General features: G+C 38.1%; 1 protein-coding gene across 3 annotated transcripts in view; it reads left to right on the forward strand.

Annotated features, from left to right (window-relative positions):
* SCAPER (S-phase cyclin A associated protein in the ER) overlaps window positions 1-12178 on the forward strand; it is a gene marked incomplete at its 3' end in the record, with an annotated part of 134504 nt that overhangs the window by 88883 nt on the left and 33443 nt on the right. For all 3 annotated transcript variants that reach the window (XM_080626273.1, XM_080626271.1, XM_080626272.1), the window contains exons 21-23: window positions 458-581; window positions 7839-8068; window positions 11523-11678. In XM_080626273.1, the coding sequence (XP_080482399.1) occupies window positions 458-581; window positions 7839-8068; window positions 11523-11678 (510 nt within the window). The remainder of the gene's footprint in view (window positions 1-457; window positions 582-7838; window positions 8069-11522; window positions 11679-12178) is intronic.

Raw genomic sequence — 12178 nt, forward strand, 5'->3', positions numbered from 1 at the left:
TACCCAATAGCCTCTCTCTAGAGCTGGTCCCACTGTGAATTACTGTGAATTACTTCACACAGTTTGGTTTGGATTTTTTTCTTGAGGTTTTGCTAGGGAAGGGGCCTTACCGCCAAATGATGTGTGATAGAACTGTAAGCCACAGGAAAATAATATTTTGTATCTAAATTATGAAAGTATCTGATATTCTGTGTAAGTTTTCTTACAAATTCTTAATACGGAAGAGTCTAATAGCCACACACTGCATGACTTCTGATAAGTATGGCTTTACTGCTTTGCAGTTACCAGTGATTTTAGATTTCATGTAAATTTTGAGTTCTGTCCGGAATGCCAAGTTGGAGAAAATGAATGGGAATTGCTGAAGGATTGGTTTTGTGATGCGCTTCCATTTATTTGCTCTTAATGTACCATAGAAAAAAGTAAAATTCTTCGTTTTCTTTTTCTTCTGATTTTTCAGGTCCCTCAGCAGTGCAGTGAATGTTTATAGCCTCACCTGCTGCAACTGTGCAGAAAACTGCACTTACGTTCTGTTTAGCAATAAGATCACTTTTCTGATGGACCTGTTGATACACCAGTTTACGGTATGTAGAATAGCTATTTTAATTTAGATGGTTTTATATGGTTCACAAACATATTAATTAGAGTGTAAGAACACCAGGAGGTATGTGAGAATAAAGGCTCAGAACAGGACTCCTGTTGTATTTGGTATCTCTGTATCTGCTGTACTTCTGTCCAAATGGATATACTTGCTTCTGCTAATAAATTCTGCAAAAGCACATGTACCAGGAACTCTAGCAAGCAGACAGTGTTCTATCTTTAATGTTTTCTGAGATTTTCTTCTTTAATTCACCCCATAGTAATATTTAAAGTGTAGAATATTAGGAGTTGTCCCTGTGTGTTTGATTCTTACATGTTTCAATACTTGGGATGTGAGGCAGGTCATTACGTTGCTGTAGTTTGATTTGCTGAAGTGCTTAAATAGCAGGACTCTTCAATGTGAAAGTTTTAATTTTCCAATGTTTCATTTAATTTGAAATGTCATTAAATATTTTATTTGAAAACTCATTTTTAATTCATAGTGACCTGCTTATCATAAGATATTTAGTCTTGGTTTTCTACTTATAAATTGTGTCTGTGTATTTTCATGAGCCAAGCAGTTTGTTAATTGAAAAGTTATGTACATACTTTAAATAATTTAAATGACTGTTAGAATCAACAAGCCATAGGACTGTAGATGAACACTTTCAAAAGATAGTCCAAAGGACTCTGACACAAAGAAAACCCGAATGCAACCTGTGCCTTCTCCTCTAAGTAGCTGCCAGCTCATTGTTCTTCGCCAGATCTTTCCAAGAGGATTTCAGGTATTAGATTTCAAATATACTTAGTGAAAGGTGCATGTATTGTGCTGGGCCAGTCACTGCTGGGTACCCACTGTGAGCCAGAGCACGGGCTCCGTGGGTAATTACACAGGAGATGAAATCCTTCAGCACTTCCCAAGTGATGAGATTCATTCTGATGCCAGACACCTTCTCTTTTCTTAGTGTAGCACTGTGCAAGCGCCCTGTGCTTTTCCTGCAGAAACACAGAGGGTATTTCTTGGGAAATGCTGGCCACCTATGGATCAGAGATACTGCATAAGAAAAATTTACTACACTTAGAGCTGTTTCCAGTCTGTTGCCAAATGCTAACCCCTAAACTGCAGCAAAACTGTAATTAAAGCTTAATGTTTCCCGTGATCCACAGTGGACTTTTCTTTCCTATGCATAAAGTCTCTTATGTTCTCTTCAGGCAGAATTGGCCCTTAAACCAGGATATCTTCATAGTTCCATAAAGCACATATTTAGTACAAAAAGGTAAATACAGTGCTGCTTTTCTAACCCTGATTTTTCTCTCTTGAAAATGTAATAAATCAAATCAAGTTTGAGTTTTTCTTATTTACAAAAAGAAATGGACAGATGAAGGGCACTTTTTTTGATTGGCTCAAGCTCTGAATACCCAAATACTAGAAGCCACCCCTCCAAAGAATTTAACTGCCTCCAGTATTCCTAGTTTGGTGAGCTGTATGATGTTGCCTTTGCTTGTGTTGTGTGTATTTCTACTCACTGTTGGAAAACGAACCCCAAATGATACCATGAGTAGTGAATGAGAATGTATATTTGCAAGGTTTTACCAAATTGTTAAGCAAGTATGCCAGTATTTGCTGGATGCTGAATACAGACACAGAAGGAATCCAGTTTTGAGCAGCCTTTAAATATATTCTTGACTATAGCCAGTATGAACCTTACTTCCAACCAAGTTAATGTGGCTTTAGTTTTGTTTTTATTCATCAGTCGAATGAAATGTCAGCTTTATTTTTGCTAAAATTCGGAGCTGTACATTTTAAAAACTAAAATTCAAAATTGTCATTCCTCAGTGGTGACCAAAAGTTCATTTTTCTTTACGTGGATATAACATTTTTCTCCTCAAAACATAGCTTGAAGAATTACATAAAAACAAACATAGTTTTTCTCTAATGAAAGCTTGGTACCAAACCTCCTTAGCTCCAGGTAATGCCCAAGTCAGTGTCTGTGGAGGTCAGTAGTAGTGTGTTTCCTGATTTTGATGGTTAATGGATTGAGCCTTCCCACCTACATCCATGGAATGTCATCTGCTTGGGCTGTAACCTCATTCACCTACAGACAGCTATCTTTGCTCTTCTTTGTCTACTGTACCTGGAGGATAATCGCAAAATAATAAGAACTTCTCTAATTGTATATTTTGGGAGGTTTCACACTGAGAGAGACAAGTTGCTGTAAGCATGTAAGGATAGGGCTTAAAGTTTTATCTTTTCAGTCGAGTGACAGCTGTCATGTGCTTTTCCGTGAAAGTATCTCAAAAAGCCACATGCATAAACTATACATGCCTGTGCCTGCAGTTGTGAATAATTCTGTGTTTGGTAAACAGTTGAGGTTTTTGGTTTGGTGGGGTTCTTTTGCTCTCTTTTTATGATTTCACACTAAGAAAAGCATGGCAGTTTGTTTTCTAACTATTATGTTCTCAGGTGAATCACAGGGAAATTTCAGAAAGCTTTTGAGAATAACAAGCTGGACAAGACCACCTTGTCCAGTAAATCTCTGAGCAGATTTTGGTCATTTAGTCAGATCTTTCCCATCACAACAGACCTGCTGTTACCAATTAAAGCATAATGCAAATCAGTGCTCATTCAGAATTAGAAATTGAGACATTTTTATTGTTACATTTCTTTGTTCATATAAATATGCAAAATTACATGAAGTCTTTCTTACTTCGTTTTGGAATTGCATGCTGCATAGAACTGCAGATGCCTCTTTTAAAGGCAATCTTTAAATGCATAATACCTGAAAATTGTAACTGAAACATCATTAGTGAATGTAAAAACATGTGAAATGAGCATTGCAATCTAAGTAGAGATCGAACAAGTGCAGAGTTCAAAAGTGAGTTCCTGTTACTTTTTTCTTCTCCAAAATACAGTGCTTAAATCTACAGACTGTATTGTAGGTAGGTGGCCTATGACGTTTTACTCATGAAGTACAATCCCTTTGGCTGGGTTTAAGTTAATCTGGCTATCTCGTCCCAGTGAAGTAATTTTTCTCCTCCATTTCTTCACTGGTATGTGCTGCCATTTAATTTGGGTGCTTCAAAACAACAGTCTCCGTCCTATCACAGTTGCTAGTTTCTTAACCATTTGTGGTCAGTTCTTTAATCTTCTGTATGCAACAAGTAAGGTGGCTTCGTGTTTGCTCCAATTATGACAAGAACTGTAAAATCAAAGGCGCATGTGTGCTTCTTGATTGTCCTGATCCCTTTCAAATGACATGCTGTCTCCACAGCGTTCTGCTGTTGTGGCACTGATAGTCCTTCTAGCCTCTAATAACATGACCATGTGGACAGTTTCTACCTCCCAGATCACAAAGAGATCTAAAAAACCTGCTCTCCCTCCAATTTTGATTCTAGTTGGAGACCTGAGGACCAGCACCTAAAATATCAAAGTTGACAAAAAGGTACCTCAGAGTCAGCTCTGTGGATTAATTCTTTCTAATGCAATTCAGTCAGTGTTGGCAATGTAGAAAAGCCCAGAAACTACATGGATTTTTATTTATTTTTAATAATGTAACTTTTAAAAGACCAAAAACTTACATTTTGTTTATTCCCTTCCGTAGGAAGCCAGTCTGTTAATCTGTAGGAAGTCTTGAAAACAGGGCTGTGGTAGGAGAAATGACACGTTCAAATATTTAGGGGCAGGGGATTTTAAAGGTGAAACCTTCATCTGCTCCATCTTAAGCCCATAGACTTCCTTGGTCATTTCAATTTCTTTAGTTCACTCATTGCTACGTAGAAAGTCTAACTTCACATAGATAGTATTTTGAAAGTATACATTTTCCAGAGTGTGTTTGAGGCAAGCCCAATAAGCCCAAAAAGCACAAAATCATTGCTGTTAATGGGAGAAGAATGGAACATAAGTGACCAAATGAACAGAAATTGGGCCCTTCAAAAGGTTTGAAGACTTTGCATTTAGGTTTAGCAGCTCCATATTTAAAATTCCTCATGGCAGTGAAGGATTATGCTTTTTTATGAGACAAAAACATAAATGAGTTTTCAGTGACAGAGCTTTACATTGCTAACTGGAAACTGGTGTAGGGTTTTGTGTTGGCATGGGAAAAAAATGCACTGTGATATGTGGAGGTACTTTCGAGTCAGAATGGAATAACATTTTCAGCTCTATTAAATGTGTGCCTAAGTGCTTTACTGGATTGGGGCCATATTGTTCAGCATCTTACAGGATTAAGTCCTAGATGGTGGGCAGAGCTGAAGAGCTTCTGGCAGCTCCATACAAGCAAGGGAATCCTGACACAAGGGGAATTCTCTGCTGGATGGCCAAACAATTGTATAGGGACAGTACCAGGGAAGGTGCTCAGAGCATTCTGGTTCAAGAACCCACTTAAAGAAAGAAGGAGTCTTGACTAGGCCCAGTATAGGCGCTCATCATAAATGCTAAAATAGCATTGAGATGTCGGACATGTGAAATAATTGAACAATAGTTACATTTTTCCTGATTTTCCTTTATGATTTAATAATGTTTTATAGCAATTACTTGACAAGTCAGTGTAAGTGTGTAATCATAGCTGTAGATTTGTGTCAGTTAGACTGTTAAATCTGTTAAACCTTAGAAATAAAAATGCAGAATGTTTTAACACTTACATCCAAAGCCCATGGTCAATAAGCTCAATTTTTCTGAGTATCATTAACTCCTTGTGTAATCAACACAGAGAAATCGGGGCTTGAAAGCTTTCATAATTGCAGTATTAAATCTTAAGATTTCCTACCCCCTTGCCTGATATAATAATCAACAAGCAGAGTAAAACATCGCTTTTGCAAGCACTCCAATTAATTTTGAACATAAATCTCAGCACACTTTCAGACTACCCCATTAATTACTTCTTCAGTAAAGGAGCTGATCTTTTGTCACTCATTTAAATGGAAAATATTAAAGATGGGAATTATTAGAAGTTATATATAACATTTATTATATATAACTTTTATATAGAATATATTATTATATATTAACTTCAGATTTACCCGTTTTCTGTATTTCCTTCTACCTCCTCTTTGACATGCAGAATATAAACCCCACATTTGTTCTCACTTTATATTAATACACACAGGCACACTTTGCCCCAGAATCAAATGGGAAAAATCAGGTCTGCAATAAACGATTGTACTAAGAGTACCGGATCTATTTATTTTACAAATTAGGAAGAGCAGTCTTAGGGTTCTATATTAAAGCATGAACTTGTGTAGCTAAGGGCTGTATACATAGAAAATACAGTTCTTCTGTATACATTCAAAAATAGACTTATCTGTTTATAGCCCTGTTCATTACAGCAAATGAAAGGCTCTACTGCAAAATAATATTAAATCTTTTAAGAAATAAGTTACTCATCATTTTTGTATCTTGGGTGAAATAGCAGCAAGGAGCTTTTGCTAGCAGGTTTTAAAACGTAGAGTTCCTGGTACAAAGTCACCACATTTCAATTGATTTATACATTGCAAAGCCTAATCCTTCTGTCTCAGCAGGCAATTGGGATCATTAGGCATGAATTATTTTAGTCAACAGAAGTTACTGGAGCAACATAATATTATTTTTTCCTGTTGAACTTGAATAAGCAGCTAAAGGCTTCTCACTTGCTCACTTGGCTAGTCACCAGCAACAGACTATTACAGTGAGTTTTAAGTACCAACACAAGGCTCAGAGCTAATGAATAATAAAGAAACATGCATGTTGTTCTTTGTCACCAAGTGTTATCGAATCCCTCCTGATACCTATACAGGCAGAAATGGTTTTCTGTGCCCTCACTGGCGTATACCGGGTATAAAGGATTTTCACCTTGAGTGAAAATAAAGCTTCAGCCAATATTGATCACTAATTACAGTGTTGAAAGGCTCAAGCTGTCTCGTAAAAGCACTTCTGCAGGGGCTGTTGGTGTGTGGAGTCCAGCAGCATGAAGCACAGGGAAGGTACCGAGGAGCCTGTGTCGTGATTGATGCATCTGTGCTGCCAACATTCTGCCTGTAAAACTGCAGGGCTTCCACACACACACTTCACTTACTGTGTGATCGTAGTGGGGCAGGATTTCAGCTGGCTTAAATTATCTTGTGCTGCAGAAATGAGCAACTAAAATAAATGTCTTAAAAAACTCACACTCCACGAGGATTTCCTTCCAGGTCTGTGTCCTGCACGTAGGTTTGTTTTCAGATTTATATGTTGTATGTCTCGACTTCACTGCCTTTTTTTGGACTGGGCTCTAGTTTAATGATTTAAAAAGGTCTGTTTAGAGAGAACTGCATGTTGTGCTTCCGACATGATTGACAAGTGACTGACATCTGATGGACAAGAGCAGTGGTCATCAGGTGCCATTTTATATTGAGATGTTCAGGCCTTATTCATGGAACATATTTTTCCTGCTATTCTAAATAGTTAAAATATGAAGGTATCCACAAAAGTGCTCAGACTTGCTTCTTGCGTCATTAGAGATTTGTGGGTAGAAAGCATTTCCTATTGCATCTTTTACAAGTAATTATTCATGTCATCCTGTATGATGGTCCAGTGCATCAGGTTCTGCAATTGTTATGTCTTCTTAGTTCCTTAGTTGCTTTTCGGGTTGGTTTTGGGGGTGGTGGTGGTGATGGATTCTTCTCATCAGATTAAGAAGGGAGAGATTTGGAGTTCTTATGTGCTTCCTTCCCTCCCTGGCAGGAATTTCTGTTCCAGCTGCCTTTTATTTTTTACAAAATCAGGACTCTTTGTTTTTGTAGACTTTGGAAGATTTAGCAGTTCTCTTGCAGGCTTTGTCAGGTGTGAAGGGGAGCCACTGTAATTCATGTCTCAATTCAGGGAAGGTTGCCCTCTTTTGCTGGCTTAAACCAGCTGTGTATTACCCTCTTTGCGTACCTCAGCAGGTAATACGCGTCGTTCTGAATTCACTTTTGCAGAAGCTCGTGACTCATCAAAAATCCTGTTTCTCCACATAGAACACAGTCATATTAACGAAATACTCTGCTGCTATAAGGCTTCCTTCAGTTCTCGTACACTAAATGCTGTTTTGACTTGATGTATTCTGTTTCAGCTTGTTTATCTGCGTAAGAGGTATAATATCTTTTCTTGTACATGAAATGTTTTAAGGTCCATGAGCACTGCTAGAATGTGTTACTTTATTTTTGCTGTACTCATATGCAGTTTTCAAGTGTTTCTCTACAAACTTTGATTGTTTCTACTGAAGTCTGGTTGTCTTTTTCTTTTTTTTTTTCTCCTTTTCTCTCAGGTTAGCATGCCTGACGAGCATAATGCTACTTCAGGCAGAAGTGCAAATAAGCAGGTATTCGAAGATTTAACCACAGGACTTCTGAGGGTAACTGCTGTGATTTTCAGATGTCTGATCTCCAGGTTCCCAGATGGAAACAATCACTCTACTGCACTGAAGATACTGCAAGAAGTGAAAAGTAAATCCTCACTAGTGGAAGCCTTCAACAGCAGAGTCCAAGACCTGATCAGGTTAAAAAAGAAATAAAATAAAATGAAACTTTTCTAAACCTTCATTACTACAGAGATAAAAGTGCAGTGATTTAAGAAAGGAACAAACTGCTCTAACTCTTAACTTAATTAGAGCAGTTTGTGTGTGTAGTCAAGACGACTACTGAAGTCCTGTAATCTCAGACAAAAATGTTCTTCAAAACACTGCAGACGCAGAAATACAGAACACCAAGAGTCTTTTAATTTGGGGCTTTTTTTGTGTGTCTTTTCCATCAGTTTCATCTCCTAATTACCTAGGAGCCAGCTTCCACAGTTTCATTATTTCCTCTCAGTTCTCTATGCCAGCTCTATGTGCCATTGCTCAAATGGTCCTGCATATCATACATGCATTCATATAAGTTTGCCATAAAATATATACTTTCTATTACAAAGATTACCCAGTAATCTGTATAATCTTACTTCAATCTGTATTTAATGTAGCTGTATTTTAATAGAGTTTTCTTTTGTAAGTATATTTCTTGAGCAGAACTTCAATCAAAATCATCAGTGAGTTGTAACAGTTGAGTAAAAGAGAGTACATTGATGCGCTCATCCTCACTTGAAACATTCTAAGTCTTTGGTAAAAACACTTGGACCTGAATATATTAATATATGTAATTGCAATATGTTTAGTATGTTATATATAAAAGTAATACACGTCCAACAATATATTATGCTTGCTACAAGTGTATATAGTTCTTTTAGTAAATTACGTAGTCCTCAGCCCTCTGAAGAAATGAAATTCTTACTGTATGCCACTGAAAATGTGTCCCAGTGAGCATCTTCAGACTTTTCAAAGTGTGGTATGATGCTGATAGATACAAAAAAGGCAGCTGGAGGAGGAAGGCAAATAGTTGTCATAGATACCAGTGACCTCTCAAACTTTCTTGTTCTCAGGTAACCCGCCTTCTCCCCAAACAGGTTTTGATAGAGTGTGAAATTTCAGGATGTTGTATTCTCCCCATTTGTGAATGGGAGGGTGGGAGGTCTGCTTATTGATATTTGTGCTGAACAGACATCTGACACTGACTTGGCCAAGCACAGGCATACCCTTAAGATAAGAAGATACATGAGAATCCAGCTAGGTCCCTCACCTGAGGCACTTTAGGGGATCTGGTTATAAATGGAGAATGAAAGGCACGATGACAAGGTAATAGCGCAATTAGGAAAAAAAGAGAGAGGGCATTTTAAACTAGTCAAAACCAGACAAATTCTATTATTAATGAGAATCTTTCACCTCCAGGTCATTGTATCGTATGTCTTTGGGGAGTTGATTAAACAAGAGTTTTAGGAAGATAGGAGAAGAAAGAGGAAAGGTGGATATTTTTTGGTTTCTATTTGGGGCTGCTAGACCTGATACAGAAACAATTGTCTACATGCTGTCTCAGTGTCAGAGAGGAAAGCCAAATTATTTCAACTATGCTTCCATGGATAAAAAGCCTGGGAGATGGAGGCAATAGATTAGAGAGCTTTGACATTCCACTTGTCTGCATGCTCAGTTCCTCAAGAAAGGGAGTGCTCCATGCTCTTCTCTTTGTCTCTGGATGCCATTAGCGAACAGTCCCAGCAGACTGCAAGCTCTCATGCATTTCTTCCCTGCCACAAGAGCAGCCACTTTGTATCCAGGTGTGGTTGTGAAGGAAGGGGGACAGCGGAGACGTTTTGCAGGTGTCAGTCAAACTGTAGGGATGTTCCTAGGGAAAAAGGAAGAGAATATTGATGAGAATGGTTGTGCCTTTTTGTGAGTTATCATCCATCAGGATTAGCTGTATCGAGGTCTTTCTGTTCCCTCCTTTTTCATAAAGAGATTTCTCTGTGACTGTGATGTATCTAACAGCCAGCTCTGTTCCTGGAATTATTCTGCTAACACAAGAGAGCTTGCTTATCACTGTATGATCAGGTGAATTGCTCAGATCAAAATCTGCAAGAAACCTAATGCTGGTAACCTTTATGTTGCTAAATAGAACAGACAAACTTACCAAGCAACAAGTGTGCAATTACGAACATCTGTGTGTCTTTGGTTTTAACTGCTGTGCTTCAGCAGCTTTAATAATCTTTCATTCTGCACTTAGACTTCTTGCTTTATATCCAGTGTATTTTTATTTTTAATTACTTTCATTGCATCCAAAAGCTTTGTGTCAGCAGGGTGAACTCTGGCAGAAACTCTAGCTTCTAGGCCAGATGAGAGTTTAGTCTTTGAGCAACAATGTTGTCTGAAAACTGGGGAGGTTTTCCTCCCTAATCTTAAAAATCCCTGTTCTTCCAAAATCAGACTGTAAGGTTGTAAATCCCATGTGATGGAATAGTTAGTTTTAATAAATACTTGCATACTTCGTGGACAAGCACTAGACAAGCACTATTACTTATTGACTAGAATGAGATGTGGTAATGTCCTGTACTTAGTCACGTCAGGGTGGTTTTGGAATTATGGAAACATACAGCCAATGGTGCTTCCATCCCAAGGAGCCTAGGCTCTAAGTGGCAGTCCCCAACAAATGGACTTGACAGGCAGGTAGACAGAACGGCATGTCTGTCAAGTCAGGTTATATCAGCAAAGTGACATGGAGAAAAAATTATTGTGTGCACTGTTTACGTGGAGTTGATAATGTTCAAAGTATGACAGAACCTGGCATGTGGAGAGAGATCTTGGTACGAGGACTAACAGCAAATGTTTTGGGTATGCTTCTAAGCAATTCAAAGAAGAAGCATCAGTAGTAGTGATGTGTTGATAAGCAGTGGTGATCTGATCTACTCTTACAATAAAAAAGGAAGAGGAGCTTTCAGTTAAACAACCAGAACTCCCTAGCATGGTTTTCTCTGCACTGAGTTTTGGTTGAGCTCCTCAGGAGGCTTTCAGATCCCGATTCTCCTGTACTGATGGTAGATGTTGTTACCTGCGTGTTCTGTTGGTCCCTTAACTGTTGCATATATATTAAAAATGAAAATAAAACCAACTGAACAACAGGGTAGTGGTTGTTATGATCCATGTATTGCAATAAAACATTGTCTGGGTAACATCATTGTCTTCTTGAATTAGCGTGTTCTACAAAGTTTGTCTCTTCGTGCTAAAAAGAAGTTGTGTTGTTACAGAACTATCAAGATTATTATAAATCATATAACTATGGCAAAATTCCATTGTCCTTGTAGGAGCATGGTAAAATAAACATTTACACTCATCTTTCTTGTACAGTATAGTACAGATTGTCCTACAACAGACAGATCTCTTAACAGAAACTACTGATAGTTACAGAGAGCCAGATCTGAAGTTAGTGTAAGTTGAATTGTTTATTGAACCCTTTCAGAAAGAGTATAGAAGTAATCACAACCTACATTTTGTATGGCTTGGTAGCAGAGAAGCAGAAATTACTTACTTTTGCAAAGTTACCAGAAGTGGCACAGGACTGATCTTTTAATACCATTTTTCCTCTGTTTCTAGTTACGTGGTGAACATAGGACTGATAGACAAGCTGTGTTGCTGTTTCCTCTCTGTTCAAGGCCCTATTGATGAGAATCCCAAAATAGCAACTTTTCTACAAAGTGCCACAGCGGTGTTGCATGGAATATGTCAACTCTGTTTTGGTGTCAATGGAAGGTAAGTGCACTTGGTCTGTCCCCTCTGATCTGTTCATCAGACAACAGCCATTGTAACCCTGTGCCAACACCACATTCATGGAAGTGAGCATTCCAGTGAGGCTGTTCAACAGAACTGTTTGTAGTCACACAGTAATAACCAGTAAAGAAACAACACAGGAAATTCCCTCTGCTCACCCTTTCATCACTGAGTTGTAATTAGTTGCCTGCACTGAGTCTTGATTCTTGTAAGTCATTTATCAGAATTGGAAGCTTCATCTCCTTTACTCATTGTTAGAGAGAGGGTTTTATCATTGCTAAGTGTCCAGGACTTCAAGAGGTATTTTATTATCAGCTAAAATCACCTCTTTAATTGATTTGTCTCTAGAGCAGCCTAATCCAGTTCCTGTTCTTTAAAATACCACCATCAGGAAAGGAATTGTATTTTCTGTAAAGAAAAGTATTACTAGATTTGTCAGGGGATTTCCTAATGCAAAATGTTAGTGTAACCTAACCAGGGTT

This window comes from Psittacula echo, assembly GCF_963264785.1.
Source record: "Psittacula echo genome assembly, chromosome: 10".
Classification (NCBI taxonomy): Eukaryota; Metazoa; Chordata; class Aves; order Psittaciformes; family Psittacidae; genus Psittacula; species Psittacula echo.